Source organism: Argentina anserina, chromosome 4 (genome assembly GCF_933775445.1).
Source record: "Argentina anserina chromosome 4, drPotAnse1.1, whole genome shotgun sequence".
Lineage (NCBI taxonomy): Eukaryota > Viridiplantae > Streptophyta > Magnoliopsida > Rosales > Rosaceae > Argentina > Argentina anserina.
The window spans coordinates 5,423,162-5,445,681 of NC_065875.1; the positions used below are offsets into that span (position 1 = coordinate 5,423,162).

General features: G+C 39.9%; 3 protein-coding genes across 3 annotated transcripts in view; 1 reads left to right on the forward strand and 2 right to left on the reverse strand.

Moving 5' to 3' along the window:
• The window catches only part of LOC126790098 (transcription factor bHLH35-like), a 129,624-nt gene that overhangs the window by 9,853 nt on the left and 97,251 nt on the right, over positions 1 to 22,520 (forward strand). The gene's annotated exons all lie outside the window — the stretch shown is intronic.
• LOC126792061 (crocetin glucosyltransferase 3-like) lies at positions 6,367 to 7,997 on the reverse strand. The gene is given in 3 exon segments (XM_050518562.1): positions 6,367 to 7,320; positions 7,322 to 7,373; positions 7,759 to 7,997. Coding segments are annotated over 3 exon segments (1,245 nt in total).
• On the reverse strand, positions 20,276 to 21,756 carry LOC126792062 (crocetin glucosyltransferase 3-like). Its single transcript, XM_050518563.1, has one exon. It carries the CDS (start codon positions 21,752 to 21,754, stop codon positions 20,276 to 20,278), a length of 1,479 nt encoding a protein of 492 aa, XP_050374520.1. The 5' UTR covers positions 21,755 to 21,756.

Genomic DNA, 22,520 nt, shown 5'->3' on the forward strand with positions numbered 1-22,520 from the left:
CCGTACCCTATGTTACTAATGCTAATGGTGAGGCATTCCCCGTATTATGGACAGGGTCTGTTCGTATTACTCCCACCATAGAGCTTCACAATGTACTCTATGTTCCTGCTTTATCTCATCATTTGATCTCTGTTCCCCAATTGAACGCTGACGCTCAGTGCTCTGTGACATTTTTTCCTATGTATGTGATCTTTCAGGATCTTCTCACCAGACGGGTAATTGGTCGGGGGTATCTGAGGGGCCGGTTGTTTCATCTGGATCTGACATACGCAGGGGAAAAACCATGGGGACCGTCTCAGACCGCTTTACTCTCCACTTCTAACAAGCTAAGTGAAGTTTGGTTATGGCATCGTCGCTTAGGGCATCCATCCTTTAGTGTTATGAAAAAATTCATGCCTACTTTATTTATTAATGTGGACGAGTCTAGTTTATGTTGTGAGACATGTGTTTTGGGCAAGAGTCATCGATCTACTTATTCCCCTAGTACTTCTACTAAAAGTTTTCTTCCTTTTGAATTAATCCATTCTGATGTTTGGGGACCCTCGAAAGAGTCAACTGTATCAGGAATGCGATATTTTGTGTCATTTATTGATGATTGCACATGTCTCTCATGGATTGTTCTTCTTAAAAATAAAAATGAGGTTTTTCCAGCTTTTCGTGCCTTCTATACCTCTGTCCAAACACAATATAATGTCACCATTCGCATTCTTCGGTCTGATAATGGGGGGGAATATGTGAATCATGTCTTTCAGGAGTTCTTTAACACACATGGAATTGTTCATCAAACAACGTGTCCTTACACACCTGAGCAAAATGGGGTTTCTGAAAGAAAAAATCGTCATTTACTTGAAATGGCTCGGTGTATTCTCTTTAGTGCCCACATGCCTAAATACCTTTGGGGTGATGCTGTCATTACTTCCGCCCACCTTATTAATCGTCTTCCATCTCGTGTCCTTCAAGGGAAAGTTCCCTATGAGGTGCTTGCATCTCATGTCTCCTTACCCTCTTTTCATAATCTTCCTGCCCGTGTTTTCGGTTGTGTTGCTTTTGTTCATCTTCCACAACATCAGCGTTCTAAGTTGGATGCCCGGGCAATTAAATGTGTGTTTGTTGGGTACGGAGGACATCAGAAAGGATACCGGTGCTATCATCCCCCTACTCGGAAGTACTATGTCACTATGGATGTTACCTTTTTTGAGGATATGAGTTATTTTTCCTCTTCTGATACTACTCTTCAGGGGGAGAATTCATATTTTGAAGAGTTATAACATGGAAAGGGGGAGACAAGTGAGACAGTCGATGTGGTAACAGGTCCCGTTGAGATTACCAAAGTATCAGCCACGCAGGCGCCACCAGAGGTTGTTACTCAATCATCAGCCACACAGGCGCCACCAGAGGTTGTCACTCAATTGATTGAGACACCAGAAGCTGACAACACAACTGCCCCTCATGTCTCCCGTATCACTGTTTATACCCTTGACCAATGCTCTCCTGGTACAGAAGATCACTCATCTGAGGTTAGTCATTCTATTAGGGATACTAGTAGACAATATGTTTTGCCAAATAGGTCTACTCGGGGACAACCAACAAAAAAATATGAGCATACCCTTCAGACTAAAGCCAAGTATCCAGTGGCAAATTTTATATATACCAAAAGATTATCTAAGTCATATGAGTCATTTGTGAATCAAATATCTACTGTATCAGTACCTAACAAAGTGCAGGATGCATTGGGAGATCCAAAATGGAGGAAAGCAATTGAGGATGAGATGGAAGCATTACAAAAGAACAATACTTGGGAGCTTGTACCTCCACCATATGGCAAGAAAATTGTAGGATGTCATTGGGTGTTTACAGTGAAACATAATCCAGATGGGTCAGTAAGCCGGTATAAAGCACGCCTAGTAGCGAAGGGGTACACCCAGACATATGGCATAGACTATGATGAGACATTTGCACCTGTGGCAAAGATGAACACTATCCGGGTATTGCTCTCTGTCGCTGCTAACTTGAACTGGCCACTTAGGCAGTTTGATATCAAAAATGCATTCCTTCATGGAGAACTAACAGAGGAAGTATACATGGATCTTCCGCCTGGATATGTGGCCACCTCCCCAAGTAACTCCGTATGCAGATTGAGAAAGTCTTTGTATGGTCTTAAACAGTCACCTCGTGCTTGGTTCGGAAGATTCTCAAAATTCATGAGGAAACTTGGCTACATACAAAGTAATTCAGACCACACGTTATTTCTCAAACATCAACAAAGGAAGGTAACAGCCCTAATTATATATGTTGATGATATGGTAGTTACTGGGAATGATACTGTTGAGGTGGATAGATTACAGAAACAGCTTGCCACAGAGTTTGAGATGAAGGACCTAGGTACACTCAAGTACTTCTTAGGCATTGAAGTAGCCCGGGGAAGCAAAGGTATCTATATGTGTCAAAGGAAGTACATCCTTGATCTACTAACAGAGACAGGTATGTTGGACTGCACTCCCATTGATACTCCTATTGAGCAGAACCACCGGTTAGCAGAGTATCCAGATCAAGTCCTTACTGACAAACCGCGTTATCAGAGGCTAGTCGGGCGCCTGATTTATCTATCACATACCAGACCAGATGTTGCGTATGCAGTAAGTGTAGTAAGTCAGTTCATGCATAACCCCAGTGAGGACCACATGGATGTTGTTGTAAGGATCTTGAGGTACTTGAAGTCAGCCCTAGGGAGAGGAGTAATGTTTTCTAATCACAACAATATCGTTGATGTTTGTGGCTTCACAGATGCAGATTGGGCTGGAAATATTACAGATCGGAGGTCAACATCAGGGTATTTTACCTTTGTTGGAGGTAACCTTGTTACGTGGAGGAGTAACAAAACAAAATGTGGTAGCTCGATCTAGTGCTGAAGCAGAATACAGAGGTATGGCTCAGGGAGTGTGCGAGTTGTTGTGGATTAGGAATTTGCTACAAGATTTGGGTGTTAAACCTAAGAGTGCTATACAACTGTACTGTGACAACAAGGCAGCTATTAATATTTCACAGAATCTTGTGCAACATGATCGTACAAAACATGTAGAGGTTGATCGTCACTTTATAAAAGAGAAGCTAGACGCTGAGATCATTTGCTTTCCGTTTGTTCCTACAGAAGAACAACTTGCATATATACTCACTAAAGGAGTGTCCAAGAATGTTTTTTATGACTCACTTTGCAAGTTGGGCATGGTTGATGTGTATGCGCCAACTTGAGGGGGAGTGTGAGTGGAATGTAGTAGGTGTGAGTGGAATGTAGTAGGTGTGAGTGTGAGTGTGAGTGGAATGTAGTAGGTATAGTGGAGATAGTGGAGTGAATAGGTGGTTAGGATGAATTAGCCTATATATACCATTGTAATCTGTATATGAACAATCAATTCAAATTCAAGCAATTCAACTTATATATCAGTGGTAATATCAAGTAAAATTATACAACCCTTTGCTATATTAGATCACTAAATAATAAGTAATAAATTGCCAATAAGGTTTGAGTGCAGGGCAGACAAGCCATACATGGGAATGAGTTATAAGGTCACTGCAAAGTGTAACATTTAATCACTATCGCGCGCATGAATTCTATATGAACATATTGTGTGCGCATATATTGGTACTAAAGCGTTTGATCACACCAAACAATTAGAAAACTGAAGAAATTCAAGTTGAATGTTATAGGGCATGTAGTATGCTTCACTGCTTCAGGCATAGAAAGAAACTGATGTACTTGCATGGAGCAGAAAAACTTACGCAATTCAGGTTGAATGTTTTAACTGTACTGAATATTAGTTCAATTAGAGTGACAGTGAGTGAAGAAGAAACTTTAAGGTGGAATGGCCCAAACCCTAAACCAAGCAAGATAAGAGCCTGAATAATGCCCGATATAACCTGTGTTGCCAGAGGTGTCTAAATCCGGATTTCCTTATTTATGCCAGGAGTTTCTCACAGGTCTTTGCATCGCAACATGGTCTGAAGGTATATAATGGTTAACAGGTTTGGTAGTAAAATTGAAGCTGAATAAAGAAACAAGAGTAAAGACTTGTAGATATATGTGAAATTCACGAATTATTGCCACTATTGCCACCCTACAAACGACTATTGCCACCCTCCAAACTATTTTCTTCACCCTAGTGACCCTACAAGTGTGTGATTTATTGAAAGCTTATAATATCCAAATGTAAATTTACAATGTATGTTTTGTACTTCTGTTGCACCCTATACATAACACATAAATTTCACTCTTCATCTTTTCATTCTTCTTTAAACTCGAAGAAAACTCATCATTCTATAGTTTTCATGTTATGCTAGAACGTTTGATGGAGTAGAGAAACCCTTACTTAAATAAAGATAATTTGGATTTTATTTCATGTTTTTTTCCTTTATGATTTAGGGTTGGGAACTAAAAATTATATATTTGGGGTATTGAGTATTTTCTCTTCAATATGATTTTCATTTAGACTGCCTTAGAATCCGCTTCATGCAATCCATGAACTTTGAGGTGTTTCCCACTTAATTCTTAGATGATCTTTCAGATTTATTTCTATAAAAAAAGATTGAAAGGGTTGAATTAGGTTTAGTTTGATATCAATCAATGTGGTATCACTGGTATGAGATGAACATATTTAGATGAATTCAAACCTATTTTCAAAATGGTTCGTATGGTGGCAATAGCTCATACCGATGAAGCTTGTTGTGTTCTAGTCTAAACCTCTTTTTTTTTAAAGCACGATTTGGATATTGAGGTATCGACTGATAGAGGAGGATTTATTCAATCACATAGTTTGGGCTCCTAGAATATGGCGTCATTGGGGCTTTCTATTTGACTGTATCGAAAGGCCCAATGAATTGAGATTTTCCTATTGGGTCATGTCATTTCAGGGTAAGCAGATCATTTATGATGAAAAATATTGGCTTTAAGAGATTGATTCAGAGGTATTGCAGAGTCAGTACCAGACACGAGATAGATCTTCTAAAAAATAAGGCCCGCCCAGTTTCATTTGTAATGGTACATGTCTTGTTTCAAGATTCAGCTACTCGAATTAATTCTATTTTATTTCCTTTATTTTTTTAATATAATTTCGATATAATAAATAAAAGTATATTTCTCTTAACTTTAAACTTAATAAAAATAAAACTCCAAGTAGACTTATTGGAGGGTCCTTTCCAACAGTTGCATTGGCATTACCACTATCTCACCTGGAGGCAACTCCCTCTTGAATTCAATTCCCTTATCAGTAAAACTTGGCAATATTTGGCAAAACAGTGTCAGTAACTGCTCTGCCAAAGCAAGCAACAAAGGATGACCGAGCGCAGGGCCGTCCCAATGTAAATTGAGGCCTAAGGCCGGAACTTTGAAATGTCTTAATTATTAATTATTATTTTTGTTAGATAAATCTTAATTGTAGTTATAAGGCCATGTTTCAGCAATTGAATTATAGAAGTTGAGGTTATTAACGTTCAATTTTTAGTTAGGTAGTTCTTAAATGTAGAATAAAACGTCAAAATAAGGCTCTAGTAGGAAGTTTGCTAGAGATATCTACAAAGCCTATTTTATATTTATATTATTTGGATAATCTTCAAATCTATCCGTATAAATAATTTTCACCAAATTCTCTTGTGTGAGTACCTTTTCATATAAATGAATATTTGAAAATGGAGGCCTCCTCTAAGTTGAGGCCTAAGTTTTTTGCCTTGGTTGCCTTGGCCGCCGGCCCTGACCGAGCGTGACAAAAAAAAGGTCAGAATTCAGTGCTGGAAAAGGAGTTAGGCTCACGCAATTGAATATTAGAATGGTAGGACTAAGAGAGAAAATGAATATCAGCAAGGCCGAGCTAAAGGGGGATGAATTGTTTATCTCAAAAAAAAAGCCAATGCTTAACCAAGATTAGCATTAGCAAATTACTTCACAATGTTCACAACTACGAACTGTTTATCTCACATAAGCCATAAGCGTGTATATCTTCCGATAAGAAACAATGTGAGGACATGCAAGGAACCTCATCCGTAGTTGAAAAACAGCTATATACCAGAATGTCTGGTTTCAATTAAACTTCAGTGCACAACCTCAATTTCACAAAGGCCAGGAGCAAATTTTAAGTCGTCAGAAGACCGCAACGAAACTCAGTATGCAAAAATTAAGCTCTTCCGTTTTCAATTAACTAATTGTTTGACCAACTTCAATCTAACCATAAGAATTATAGCTTCAACTTCATTAAGCAATCCGACATTGTGAAATTCAGAAGAAACAACAATGCCACATTCGTACGTAATATTTGCTAATTCATTTTCCCTCCTAAAACAGATTCTAATATAAAATACAAACTTATGGAATTGTTGATACTATCCTTCTCTTTGTGATGGTAGTTTAGAAACCACATCATCTATGGCTTTAGCAGAAGACCCCATTGCTTCACCATCCTCCCCTGCAGATCCTCTTATCTTCTCCATAATCTCACCAGCCTTCCTCCTCATCTCACCACCCTTCCCATTCTCATTGACCACCAACTCAATCACTCTCCTCACCTCCTCGGCCACCACATTACTCTTAAAACCCCTCGTCAGCTCCACACTCACTCCCATCTCCACCACCAACATCTTCGAGTTATACGACTGCTCCGCCGCCAGCGGCCACCCAATGATCGGCACTCCCCTGCTTAAGCTCTCCACCACCGAGTTCCACCCGCAGTGACTCACAAACGCCCGCGTCGCCGTGTGTGCTAGTATGTCGAGCTGTGGCGCCCAGTTATGTATCAGCAGCCCCTGCTTCGTCTCCCTCATTCGCTCCTCGAAACTCTCCGGCAGCCATTATAGTCGAAATTCTTCCTTTAAATCGTGACCCACAGGAGGCCTTATGACCCACACAAACGGCTTCCCGCTCTTTTCCAACCCTTTGGCCAATTCCGTAATCTGGGAGGCACTGATCGTGTTATGAGAACCAAACGAGATATACACCACATATTCAGAAGCATGCAAGTCCAGCCACTCGATACATTTCTCGGTTGAAACTCCAGATTTCTTACCGGAATGTTTTTTGCTGGAAATGTTCGAAGCCAATATAGACCAAACAGGAACCTTATGGTAATCTCGCAACACTTCCAATCCAAATGGCTCGAATTCTTCAACCGTGTTGCATATCCAATCAAAATACTTCATCGCGAGCGAGATCTTCGTCTAGAAAAATCTCGACCAAAAGTCAGTACCGTCGGTGGCTCTGAGAAACGGGTTCAAGTGAGACGGCGTCAAGCGACACCGTTTGGGGAACCCCGGAATGCGAAACTCTTTGTCGTCTGAAGACACTACGCTGAGGGAGATGTTGCCATAGTGACATGTACACCGCCGTGCCGTAAGGTTGGCATTGAAAGGTGGTAGAGGAGCATCAGTTTTGTGTACTCTCTTGTTTATGAGGAATTTCATTCTCCATTGAGTGTTGTGTGAGAGAGTTGTGTTTACCAGTTTACCGGGAATTGAAAGTGTGAGTTGAGAGAAATGTACAAGGGTTCAAGGGTTTTTGGTTTAGATATAAACTTTAAGTGAAACACCTTATATTTTGTTCACATTATTCTTGATAGTAAAGAAAGATCGGATCACGTCCCGTGGACGTACCTCAAGGAGTGAGGGAACCACGTTAATCTTATTTTTTTTAGTGTATTTGTTTTTTCCTATTATATTAGATTCTCGATATCATATTTTGTTTATCAATCCGTTGTGTGAATCCTAACAAAGTTCTATGTGTTTTTTGTGTTGGGCGGGAGGCCATACTCTTTGATGTGAAAGGGAAGCTCCGCCAAGTGGATGTTGTTGTACTTGTTGAGTTGTGCAGAACGAAGGTATTGAGCGTTGAGTGGCATGGTGGCGATGGTGATGGTGAAGCCAGTTCTGTGCTAGGTTTTATTGGCTAGGGCTAGAAATGGGATCAGATGGCCTTGAGCCAAGAATGGTAGCATCACTATGTGCTCCTTATCAAAACCCATCTCTTAAATTCTCTTGCTTCTGTCATTGAAATGGGTTCTCGAATTATTACTATATGAATGGACTCTGGCTGGCAAGCTATATAGATGCAATTACTCGGTTAGTGAGAGCTTTAGATCTTAGAATGTATGGTCATCAATGATTTCGACGTCTTCTGTTTGGTTGCATATGATGCATGCCCGAGATTTCTAACCAAATAGGGATCGAAAAATGATGGAGCCACCCGCTTTGTGTTTGGTCGATATTGAGGTGTTGAGGCCAATGTTTTAAAAAAAACTAGCCTCAAAACTCGCCTGAGACTTAAAAAGCTCAAGACTTAGTCGAAAACGCATCGCCTTTTTCAGAAAGGCGTAGAGACGCAAAAAAACATTCCACTAAGGCGCAAAAAGCGCAAAAAAACACGCACCAAGACACAAAAAACATGAGAGGAGCCACATCGCATAACCCAAAGAGATCAAAACTTCATCAATTCGATAAATTAAGAACACAAACACGTAGATCACAAAGTGGAGATGAGAATCTATACTAGGAACAACCTAATCGGTGGTTGGAAACGTCAGAAAACACTGCAAATTCGTCTGAAGGAAACCCAGAACAGTCGGTGCTTCCCCTATTCGATTCTCCCTTCTCCGGTGGCGGTAGGTCGACGCACGACATGGGGAGGACGGCGGCGAGGAGGAGGTCACAACGTGACCGGTGCGTTGGTTGGAGACGGCCTAACGGCGGCGGAATCACATCGGGAATGAGGTTGGGAGCACAATCTGTTTTTGGGATAAAATGAAGCCTTTTGTTTTTCTTCCCAATATTAATCATAGCCAATTTACGGATCCAATGACTAGGATTTAATTGATCAATTTCTACGGCCAAGATCGCACCGTAACTAATTCCCATTTTCCAAATACATTCCTTATATTTCCAAACCTTAGGAAATAATATTATATTAACTCTGGAACCCAAATAATTCTCCGAACATTTCTACATTCTTGTTGTAACGTATACTTTAATATCATGCTCTTCGATCAACAGATTCACTTAATCGAAACTCACAAATAATATTCTGGAGCATTTACTGAATTAATCACTGAAATCATAAAATAATCACCATACAATCTCAACTTAGCTCGTGAATAATTATGGGGCTTACAGTAGATCAAGTTATGTTGGTAAACGTTTTGAATTGTATGGTTCTAGACTTTTGCTACTTTACTTAAAATCTGTATGCATGACAATTGTTATGTTTTATAAGCTATTCTTCAAGTAATATGTATAAGAATAATAGTTACATTTAAATAGGTTTATTTATTATTTATATGTCGTAAGACTTACACCTTTTATGCCTTAAGCCTCTATGCTCTCGGAAAAAACGACTTGAGATACGCCTTAGTGTTCTAAAACATTGGTTGAGGCCAATTGAATTTGTTCAGATCTTGAATTCGGCCATGAGGAGGAATGAGAAGCTGAGAATGAACTATCTTTCAACTTTGATATATATACAGCATCGTAGTACATTAAATTTCGTAATTAAATTTCATGTTTCCTCTTGGAGTGATTCTCGTTTGTAACCTTACATTTACACGTGTCGTCGTCTGACTGATTGATAGTCGTTTGGTAATTACGAATCACAATATTTTTTTCAATGTAGAACGTATGGTAAGCATAGTGTATACGATATGAGATACAAGGTGAAAATTTGTTTAGTGCAGTCGTCATGTGCAGTGCACGTGTGCAATTAGATGGAATTGAGATTCATATTGACTTGAAATGAAAGAAATCTAGGGTTTATTGGAGGAATTGCAAGTGAGGCAGTGGAGGAATATCTGGGTTTAAAACACAATATATAGAAACAATTGTCTTTTCTCATTTGTTCAGATCTTGAATTCGGCCTTGTCGAAACAACAGAAGAAGCTGAAGCCGTGGTCAGATCCATCTTTGCCCCTGAGAAGAGATTAGCAGGTGACAGATGCTTCGGCTGGTTTGTCATTCTATGATTCTTTACTCTTTTGGTCGATATTCGATTCGATGCGATATGATAGTTTGATTGATCAAAGTGATTGTGTGATAAGATGCCAAGTCGTCGAGTCCGGTTTTGTATGGTTCCTATTGGCAGGGTTGGTGGGAGTATTGGTGATATGGAAGAGACTATTAACTATCTTCATGCTCAGACTGGATGAGCCAAGATTCAAGTTACTCGACATGCGCATGCCGACCTCAGCTGTCCCGCTAGGGAAGCGGAGATCATGGGAACTCAGGAGCAAATCTCAAAAGAAGGGCATTTCATTCATCAAATTCTTGCTGGGTAATGATATGCAATATAGAGTTTTGGGTAGGAGTCAGAGTCAGTATGGAACGAGAGATGAGCGATTCACGACTCAGTCATTGCCAAACAACTCCCCTGACTCACGTCTCTGTGGTTTTGGATTACAGAGATGAGCTTGGAAAGGAATTGAAGTGTACTAGTCCAAGACGGAGAATCAAAGATGTGAAGTTCTGTGTTTTTTTGCCATGGTTTTGTGCTCTACACGGACTTAGATGTCAACAGTAAATCAGATATAATAGATGATTGTGATTCATACAAGTTCAGATCATACATTTATAGGAGACATATTTAATATGAACACTTAACACAAAAGTCAATTACTACAACTACATAAATACAATATGTTCATAAGTCAAGAAGTTGTTGAGCTAACAATTGCATAAGTCAAGACGTTGTTGAGCTAACACTCCCCCTCAAGTTGGCGCATATACATCAATCATGCCCAACTTACCAAGCGAGTCATAAAAGTCCTTTTTCGAAATACCTTTAGTTAATATATCTGTCAGCTGGTTTTCTGTAGGAACAAAATGAAAGCTGATAATATTGGCATCAAGATTTTCTTTTATGAAGTGACGATCAACCTCAACATGTTTAGTGTGATCATGTTGTACCGGATTCTGTGAAATATCAATTGTTGCCCGGTTGTCACAATACAATTTCATGGTAGTTTTTAGTTTGACACCTAAATCACATAACAAGTTTCTCAGCCACAGTAACTGACATAGACCATGAGCCATACCTCTATACTCAGCTTCCGCACTAGACCGTGTCACCACCTTTTGTTTCTTTTTTTTTCATGTAACCAGATTACCTCCCACAAAGGTAAAGTAACCTCATGTCGATCTTATGTCTGTGATACTTCCAGCCCAATCTGCATCTGTGAAGCCACAAACTTCAAAAACATTGTTGTGTTTAGAAAACATCACTCCTCTTCCTGGAGCTGATTTCAAGTACCTTAAAATTCTCACAACAGCATTCATGTGATCCTCACTCGGATTATGCATGAACTAAGTTGTCACACTTCCTGCATATGTAACATCTGATCTGGTATGAGTCAAGTATATTAAGCGCTCAACTAATATCTGATAACGAGCTCGATCGGTAGGAACTTGATCTAGATATTCTGTTAAACGATGATTTTGCTCAATAGGGGTGTCAACAGGTGTATAGTCCAACATACTTGTCTCTGCTAATAGATCAATAATGTACTTCTTCTGACACATATAGATACCCTCACTCCCCCTGGCTACCTAAATTCCCAAGAAGTACTTGAGTGTACATAGATCCTTCATATCAAACTTTTTGGCTAGCTGCTTCTGTAATCTATCCATCTCAACAGTATCATTACCAGTAACTACCATATCATCAACATATGGTTTGTAATTAGGGTTGTTACCTTCGTTTGTTGGTGTTTGAGAAACAATGTGTGATTTGAATTACTCTGTTTGTAGCTAATCTTCCTCATGAATTGTGAAAACCTTCCAAACCAAGCACAAGGTGATTGCTTAAGACCATACAAAGATTTTCTCAATCTGCATATGAAGTTACTTGGAGAACCAGCTACATATCCTGGTGAAAGATCCATATACACTTCCTCTGTAAGGTCTCCATGAAGAAATGTATTCTTGACATCAAACTGTCTAAGTGGCCAGTTTAAGTTAGCAGTAAAAGAAAGCAATACCCGGATAATGTTCATCTTTGCTACAGTTGCAAATGTCTCATCATAGTCTATGCCATATGTCTGAGTGAATCCCTTCGCTACTAGGCGTGCTTTATACCGACTTACTGACCCATATGAATTATGCTTCACTATAAACACTCAGTGACACCCCATAGCTTTCTTTCCATGTGGTGGAGATACAAGCTTCAAAGTATTGTTCTTATGTAATACTTCCATTTTTTCCTCCATTGTTTTCCTCCATTTTGGGTCTCCCAATGCATCTTGCACTTTGTAAGGTACTGATACAACAAACATTTGATTTACAAATGATTCATATGAGTCAGACAATCTTTTGGTGGACACACAATTAGCCACATGATACTTAGCTTTGGCCTGAATGGTGGGTTCATACTTTTTTGCTGGTTGACCTCGAGTCGACCTTTGGTAAAGTATATTGTCTACTATTAACATCACTAGTATTAACTCTAATAGAGTGACTAACCTCATATGAGTGATCTTCTGTACTAGGGAAACATGGGTCATGGATAGAAGTAACAACAGGGGAGGCAGGAGGGACAGTTGCGTTGTCAGCTTCTGGTACCTAAATCTATCGAGCAACTGTACTAGAATCATCTGGTGGTATCTTCATAGCTGATGCATCAGTGATCTCAACTGAACCTATCTCAGTCTCTTCACGATACAGCTCTTTAAAATATGAATGATTCCTCTGAAGAGCAGTATCAGAAGATGTAAAATAACTTATGTTCTCAAAGAAAGTAACATCTATAGTGACATAATATTTTCTCGTAGGTGGATAATAGCACCTGTACCATTTTTGATGTCCTCCATAACCAACAAACACATATTTAAACGGCTAGACATCCAATTTTGACCTCTGACTTTTTAGAATATGGACAAAGGCAACACGACTAAAAACACGAGCATGGAGATTATGAAATGAGGGCAAGGAGACATGAGTTGCAAACACCTTATATGGAACTTTTCCATGTAGGACACTAGATGAAAGACGATTAATGAGGTGGGCAGAGGTTATGACAGCATCACCCCAAAGATATTTAGGCATGTGGGCACTAAAGAGAAGACAACGAGCCATATCAAGTAAATGATGATTTTTCCTTTCGGATACCCCGTTCTGCTCAGGTGTGTAAGGACACGTTATTTGATGAACAATCTCATGTGTTTGAAAGAACTCCTGAAAGACACGGTTCACATATTCCCCCATTGTCAGAATGAAGAACTTTAATTTTGGCATGGTACTGTGTTTGGACATTGGTATAGAAGGCGTGAAAAGCCGGAAAAACCTCATCCTTAGTTTTAAGAAGAACAATCCATGAAAGACGTGTGCAATCATTAATAAATAACACATAGTACCTAATACCCGACATAGTAGGTTCTTTCGAAGATCCCCAAACATCAGAATGAATTAATTCAAAAGGATGAACGCTTTTATTAGAAATACTAGGGAAATAAGTAGCTCAATGACTCTTGCCAAAAACACATGTTTCACAACGTAAAGTTGACTCACCCACACTAACAAACAAAGTAGGTATGGATTTTTTCATAATACTAAAATATGGATGCCCTAAGCGACGGTGCCATAATCAAAAGTGGAGATTAACGCGGTCCGGGACTGTGCTTCTGGTTTCTCCCATGCGTATGTCTGATCCAGATGGAACAACTTGCCCCTCAGATATCCCCGACCAATTAACTCCCCGGTGAGAAGATCCTGAAGTATCACATACATGGGAAAAAAGGTCACAGATCATTTAGCTTCAATATTCAGTTGTGGGACAAATATCAAATGATGAGATAAAGCGGGTACATATAGCACATTATGAAGTTCTATTATGGGAGTAATACGAACTTACCCTTTTCCTAACACATGGAATGCCTCACCATTAGCATTAGTAACATAGGGTACTGGTGAAGAGGATAATACGATAAAATAAGATTTGTCATATGATCTGAAGCATCAGAATCGATAATCCATGTATCAGTACCAACAAAGCTAGAAATATTTAAAGCTATACCAATCTTACCACGACCAGCTATTGATATTGTGGGTGTTGCTCCTCCGGCTATATGATGATCATGTCCGACCATACCGTAGATATCTAGTTCTTGGACCAACTGAATGGCTACATTTGCCTTATGACGATAATTAGACTTTTTAGGCCTAAGATGCGGATACAACTTCCAACAAGTCTCACGGGCATGGCCAATATCATTGCAATAAGAGCAAAGAGGACGAGGTTGATTCCTAAAGCCTGGTGGTGGTCCTTGCTTATGAGGTGGAACTTAATTTGATTGTTGAAGAAGTGGTGCTGGAGATCTTGCCTGAAGAGTAAAGCTAGAAACTTCTACTTGTGTCTGATTAAGGATTTCTTGCTGAGACTCATCCATACGAATATATGTGAAAGTTGTGGTTAGGCTAGGGGGTTCTGTCATTTTGAGCAGCTCTCATTTAGCACTGTTATGCTTTGCATCAAGACATCTCAAGAAATGGTGAACTCGTTCAAGCTCTTTTTTCTTTTGGTACCAAACAATATCCTCCTGATTCATGATCTTGCAAGGACGTTTCATATCAATCTCAGCCCAAATATTCTTCAGCTTGGTGAAATATTGTGCCACTGGTTACTCATTTTGTTGTATTGCTGAAGCGGTGCACATTAACTCATGAACCTGTATGAAATCAGATTCATTACTATAAAGGTCTTCCAAAGTCTTCCATATTGTTTGTGCAGTATCACATGCCTCCATCAGGTCAATTATATCTTCATTCATAGCTTTGTATAATACAGACATTACAAGACCGTTATCATCTTCCCAGTTAGTGTAGGCATCAACATCATCTATACTGGGGACTTTAGTTACCCCAGTTACATGCTTCATCTTGTGCATTCCTCTGAGATGAGCTGTCATAATTTTTTTTCTATTTACAAAAATTGGTTCCATTGAGTTTAGCCCCCCCAAAAGGAACTACTTTCAGAATTCTTGACAGATACTTCAAACTTCTGAACATCATTGGTCTGAAAACTTTCTTATGTTCAAGAACCCATTGTAAAAAAAAACAATCAACATATCAGTAGTGATGCAGCGGAAAATAACGATAACAACCTGCTTCAGGTGAACATGTACTATCGGTGCACTAGCACTGACAGGGAAAAAACATGTAAACTTGCACTATCGATGCAGTTGCATTGACAGTGAGAAAACATGTGAATCTGCACTGGCAGTGTAAATGCACTGAAAACTTGTTGAACACTGAAATCGGTCGGAATATTGGAATCGGGTCGTTGAAGGCTGCAGCCAGGTCGGATTGATTTCTTCCAAGGGGACGATGGCATCTGCACAATGGTGCTTGCTCGACAGCCTAGAAGCTTTTGAGAAATGAGCAGAACGATCCGGAGGCTTCGACTACGGGCCTTAACGACGGCCTAAGACACAGATGTCAGACGACCTGCTCGGAGAACACTGTCGAACTTCACACAGCAATACTGAGACCTTTAACACCGTCTGACAAAACACCAACGCCAGACGTACACAACACTGATTTGAGACAAGAAAATCCTAACAATGAGGTGTTACTTGAAAAAAAGAAAAAAGAAGAAGGAAACAACAACCCTTTTGGATCTGTTCTGATAACAAATCAGATATAATAGATGATTGTGATTTATACAAGTTCAGATCATACATTTATAGGAGACCTATCTAATATGAACAGTTAATACAAAAGTCAATTACTACTATAACTACATAAGAACAATATATTCATAGGTCAAGAAGTTGTTGAGCTAACTTCATAAGTCAAGAAGTTGTTGAGCTAACAATTGCATAAGTCAAGAAATTGTTAAGCTAACACCGTAGAGAATGATTCAACTTTGGAAAGCTCTGAGTTTTTAGGTGGCTTTTCGGCTGACTCCGATTTAGCTTTTAAGGTATGAAATTCTATCTTCTCATCATATTCTAGATGTTGAACTATTTGGTTTTCTGTTTCGATTAAGTTCTTAACTTATTATCCTCATTGTTGAGGTAATCTATCGGATTTTGATGGTGAATGACTGTTTTGGAAATCCATGTGTCTGGTTCTTGAGTTAGTTTTGTTTTGTGTTTCGTATATGAAAGCTTGAATTTCAGTGTTCAAAACCTTGTTTACGTCCATAGTTTGATTTCTATGTTCGTTTGGACCAAATTAAGTGTACTAGTCCTTCGTTCGATTTCTATTTTTCGGTTGTTATCTATACATGTGTTTCAGATTAACAATGAAGTTACTGGTTGCGGTATTCCTTAATCATTCTGTTTTCTGTTAAATATGTCCTCCTGGTGCTAATATTTATTTATCACATACCTCGAGATTTTGGAGATCAGGAGCTTGCTAATGCCTTTCAAGGATTTGGTAGAGTTTTGAGTGCCAAGGTTTTTGTTGATAAAGCAACCGGTGTCAGCAAATGCTTTGGTGAGATAATTTCTCTAGCAAAATTTGATTTCATGTGAGTTGGTGTATATATTGTTGTCGAAGCAGTGTATATTTGCAGAATTTGCAAGTAATGATTCATAAGAGGCTGCTCAATTTTCCATACCTGTCATGAATGGATGACAATTAACTGTTAATTTGCCAAATCCTATTAATTTCATACACATATTAGTAGAATTGTCTAAATAAGCCCGAAGGCCGAATGTGGCTTACATGTTCACAACCACGTAATATTGTTGGGCGAGGGTGTGCGGTCAAATCCAAAAAAAAAGAATTTCATACTATTAACCGTTAAATGTTATCAGTACATATTTTTAAACACCCTGTAAAAATTTGGTCAAATTTGTACAATTCTTGACCATCCGATCTTCTAGTCAACCTAAATAAATGTGTTTATCTATTAGAAAACCACAACTTCTAAATAGGGCTCCGAGATTGGATCGCACAAGGTGATTCTCCATAATTACGTGGTCTGCATATGTAAAGGAGGTTCGGCCTTTGCGTCCCGGAGGTAGGTCCACCCATATGACGTATAAGTGGTATTTTCGGTTCCTACGACGTTCGGACGGCCAAATGAGGTCCAAATTGAACAAATTTTTTACAGGATGTCTAAACATATGTAAGGAAAACATCCTACAGTCCGATTGATGTTCTAAAGTTGCATTCATATATTTGGTTCATATCGTGACACCTTGATATATAACATGATATAAATGTTATCACACATTAGTAGACAATTAGGTGATGGACAACCTAAGTTCGTGGTATTATCAATTGAACCGTTAGATGTGATCAGTACATATTTATAGCTACCCTGTACAAATTTGTAATTAAGAAAATCTCTTTACATTCTACATTATTTATATTATGCGGTTATTTCTATGTGCCATATGCTCATTTTAAAAGCTAAAGTACTGCAAGAGCTAGGAAACATATAGCTTTGAAAACATTGAAGGATATGGTAACTATTCCCCACTGGACATATATATATATATATATATGCTTTTAGTCTTGAAATTCCAGCTTCTTTGAAAAATATGAGTACAGTTTCCTCAATCTTTCATTATATCGTACACTGATTCTTAAACTGCAAGTTCCAAATCTAGTAAACGAGACGAGTTTTCTCTAAATGCTTATGGTTTTATTAGTTATCCAACACTTCAGGTATCCTGTAACCTATCTGTTTGTCCAGTTACCACAACCTTTTACTGAAACAAGTAGACCTTAGATCTCAAAATGCTTATGGTTTTAGTTATCTAACACTATTTAATTAGCCTCCTCTGAGAAGTAATATAATTGTACTAATCTTTCAGGTCAAGGGACAAGCAGAAGGTTTTGTTTCGACGTACTACAAGGGCGTAATGACGGTAATCTACCTCTTGTAGCATTCTTGGGACACACTATTAGTTGCGAGTTTTGTATTTATAGCCACGTTATGTCACAATGTCAAATTCTTGCAGTGTGATGATGAAACTTGCACATGCACCACACGAAGTCTTAACCTCGGCTTGTTGGTGATTCTGACAGTGGAACAGTCTGTCCAAATTATCCGCACTGCAATGGGCGTCATGTAAGAAAGGTGTGCATAACTAACGTGTCCCAGAAAAAGCAGTAATTTCCTCTGATTTCTTTCACTCAATTAGTTATCTTGGTGATGAATGTACCATGTACTAGTACACGGATGCTGATCTCTACAAACAGCTCTCATTTTTCTGTCACGTCTTGGATACAGTACGCTGCATAGAAAAGGAAAACTTGTTACTTGCTTCTGAAGCCATCTCTGTTATGAGCTTGTGTCTTTGTCCAGTCAGTAATTTACTTATCTGTTTTTGCTGCAACAGGATTGGCAGATGGAATCTAAGACTAGACTGGCGGTAGAGTTAGAGCTGTCTAAAAGTCGCCCAGTTGTGGCTTTGGCTGGCCCAACAGTTGAAAGGATTCGAGATCGCTGTGCTTATGGGTGGATACAGCTGCAAGATGTTTTTGTTACGGTTTAAACTGAGTAAATCTCAGTACTGAGCTTTTCTGGTGGGTCTGTGTTGTTAGGGAATGCGGAAAAATGAACTGAAGAATGGAAATCGAAATAACTCACAACCACAAGCGAAAATAAAATAAAAGAGAACACCGAGATTTAACGTGGTTCGGCAAAGTGCCTACGTCCACTGGTAGCAACAATAAAGAACCTCCACTATACGAAGAAAGGTTACACCGAGAGAAACACTACTTCAAGACTCACACTTGAAGGGATACACTCTCACATACTTTATTTTGCTACACACACAAAACTCTCTACTTGGAGTTTTCTCTCTATCTCTCATTCTTAATTACACACAAGATGATCTCTCCCTTATTGTTCTTCTATGTATATTGCACCACTTCTCATGCCTTTATATAGGCAAACATCTTTGTGCAATTCATGCATTTGCATGTAACATGCATGGAAGCAAAGTCAATCTTCTTCCTTGATTCATGTTCAATGTTGGCATGCTTATCAATGCATTCTTCTTTCTTTGTCAAACAAATCAACCACCTACCACCATAAGGTTGTAGATTTGTTTCTTACCTTCAACAAATGTTGCTCCAAGTTTCAACAAAACCAACTCCACCAATTAATGGGTCACCAAAGCAATAGGTGTGCTTGATTTACTCATGTGAACATCACATAGTTTTCACACCTTCATTAAGGAGGGATTGACCCTATCATGCGTCTCAGATCATCGATTTGGTTCATCCTGGTATTGTTCTTCATCCCTTCCCCGTGCTCTTTCCGTTTATGGCTTTGGTGTTTGGATTCCATTAAGTTTTGATCTCTTAGGATTCTGAGTTTTCTTCTGCTCGTTTCGTTCTTCGACGATTGACGACTGTTCTGGCTCTTCTTGGCTTGTTTCTTATCCCCCCTTGTGCTGGTTGGGAGCGGCTATCCAGAGTTGGTAAATCCTAGGAAGCCAAGGAAACGAGTCTCATGTTCTTCTGACCGAGTTCATCAAACAGAGCATCTGCAGAGTGATAGACTACATCAATATATATCTATATCTATGTAATTACATCCACACTAGGGAGTCTAATATTGGATATGTAACTTCTAGACCGATAGACTACACATTCAGTATGTTCTTACGCTATATGTCAAGTTATATTCACTATATATACATTTATATTCCAAATATATTCTTACATTGTTCACCTTGACGTAAATCTCAAAACAACCAGCTACGAGAGTGCACTAAAATAGATACAACCAAATTCTGAAACCATTCAGCTTGATTAAAGTTAAAACACACTACCGCACTGGCCACTGCCCAAAATTCTAATTTTTTTTTTCTATTTGTTTTTTTGTGTGGGAATGATCCTTTTTTTTTTTTACAATGGGCCTCAAATTTCTGAGGGCAGGCACTGGCCTATGCTTAACCAAGCATTCTTAAATAACATTAACAAATTAGTTTACGATCACAACTACGAACGGTTTTATCTCACATAAGTGATAGGTATATATATCTACAGTTTTATCTACCGTAGTTGAAAGTTGAAACACAGCTATTTCATTAAACTTCAGTGCACAACCTCAATTTTGGCCAGGAGCAAATTCTATGTCATCAGAACACTGCAACGAAACTCACTATGCAAAAACTAAGCTCTTCCGTTTTCAATTAACTAATTGTTTGACCAACTTCAATCTAACCATAATTAAGAATTATAGCTTCAACTTCATTAAGCAATCCCACATTGTGAAATTCAGAAGAAACAAGAATGCCACATTCGTAATACTTGCTAATCTTAATTCATTTTCCCTCCTAAAACAGATTCTAATTTAAAATACAGAGTTATGGACTTTTGAGACTCTTCCTTCTCTCTGTGATAGTAGTTTAGAAACCAAATCATCCATGGCTTTAGCAGAAGACCCCATTGCTTCACCATCCTCCCCTGGAGCTCCTCTTATCTTCTCCATAATCTCACCAGCCCTCCTCCTCATCTCACGACCCTCACCACTCTCATTGACAACCAACTCAATCAATCTCCTCACCTCCTCTGCCACCACATCACTCTTAACACCCCTCGTCAGCTCCACATTCACTCCCATCTCCTCCACCAACATCTTCGAGTTATACGACTGCTCCGCCGCCAGCGGCCACCCAATGATCGGCACTCCCCTGCTTAAGCTCTCCACCACCGAGTTCCACCCGCAGTGACTCACAAACGCCCGCGTCGCCGCGTGTGCCAGTATGTCGAGCTGTGGCGCCCAGTTGTGTATTAGCAGCCCCTGCTTCATCTCCCTCATCCGCTCCTCGAAACGTTTCGGCAGCCATTCGGGTCGGAATTCTCCCTTCAAGTCGTGACCCACCGGCGGCCTTATGACCCACACAAACGGCTTCCTGCTCTTTTCCAACCCTTTGGCCAATTCCATCATCTGGGAGGCACTGATCGTGTTCTGAGAACCAAACGAGATATACACCACGGATTCAGAAGCGTGTGAGTCCAGCCATTCGATGCATTTCTCGGTTGAAACTCCAGATTTCTTGCCGGAATATTTTTTGCTGGAAATGTTAGAAGCCAATATAGACCAAACGGGAACCTTAAGGTAATCTCGCAACACTTCCAGTCCAAACGGCTCGATTTCATCAACCGTGTTGCATATCCAACCAAAAGACATCATCGCGAGCGAGATCTGCGGCTGGATATATCTCGACCAAGAATCAGTACCGTCGGCGGCTCTCAGAAACGGGTGCAAGTGAGACGGCGTCAAGCGACACCGTTCGGGGAACCCCGGAAGGTGAAACTCCTCGTCGTCTGAAGACACACTACGCTGAGGGAGATGTTGCCAGAGTGACACGTACGCCGCCGTGCCGTAAGCCCCACCGGTGGTGAAAGCGATATTCACGGTGGCAGAGGTTTTGGCAACATTCACGGCCCACCCGAAAAACACGTCGGAAATTAAACAAAGTGGGGGCTTACCTTCCTTCTCGGTGATGTCGGAGACCATACGGCGAGTCGGAGCTTCTAGATGCTGCGACGCAACGAAGAGGTTTCCTATTAAATGGAGAGGCAAGTTCTCTGTGTTCTCTGTGTTGGGCGGGAGGCCATACTCTTGGCTGTGGAAGGGAAGCTCGGCCAAGTGGATGTTGGTGTTGGGTTGTGCAGAGCGAAGGTATTGAGCGTTGAGTGGGGTGGTGGCTATGGTGATGGTGAAGCCAGTTCTTTGCTGGATTTTCTTGGCTAGGGCTAGAAATGGGATCAGATGGCCTTGAGCCAAGAATGGTAGCATCACTATGTGTTCCTTATCAAAACCCATCTCTTAAAACTCGTTGATTCTCTTGCTTCCGGCACTGAAATGGGTTCTGGATTTACTTACTATATGAAAGGAATCTGGCTAGCAAGTTATATATATATATATATATATATATATATATATATATATATATATATAATTTCTCAGGTGCGGATTTGACGATTTCGGCCACCGGCGATGCGTAACGATGGCGCTGACCAGCACAGCTGTACTCCCCTCCTCTCGGCGCTCATGTCTGTGCTGGATGGAGCTGCAGTGCCGGCTTACGGTGGCCAGAATCTCAAAATCGTCATACGGTGCCCAGAAATTTGAAATTTCGAGATTCCGGCCAGCCCACGCTGGCGCTGAAGCTTCGGCCGGTACAGACAGGACCGTCTGGAGGAGGTGAGTGCAGCTGTGTTAGTCGGCGCTATCGTTACACGTCGCCGGTGGCCGGAATCGTCGAATCTGCACCTTGCGGACAGTGCGGACGTCGGCAGCCAATAAGCTATATATATATATATATTTATTTATTTATTTATTGGGTTAGTGATCGAGAGCTTTAGATCTTAGAATATATGGTCATCAATGACGTTTTCTGTTTGGTTGCATGATGCATACCCTAGATTTCTAACCAAATTAGAATTCTTCATCTCCAGTATAGGGAAATAAGATCAGAAGCTCAGAACTACCTTTCAACTTTGATATATGTACACTGGACTGTGATCAGACCTTCTTCCAGATCCAGCGTCGTAGTACATTGAATGTCGTAATTAAGAGAATTTCATGT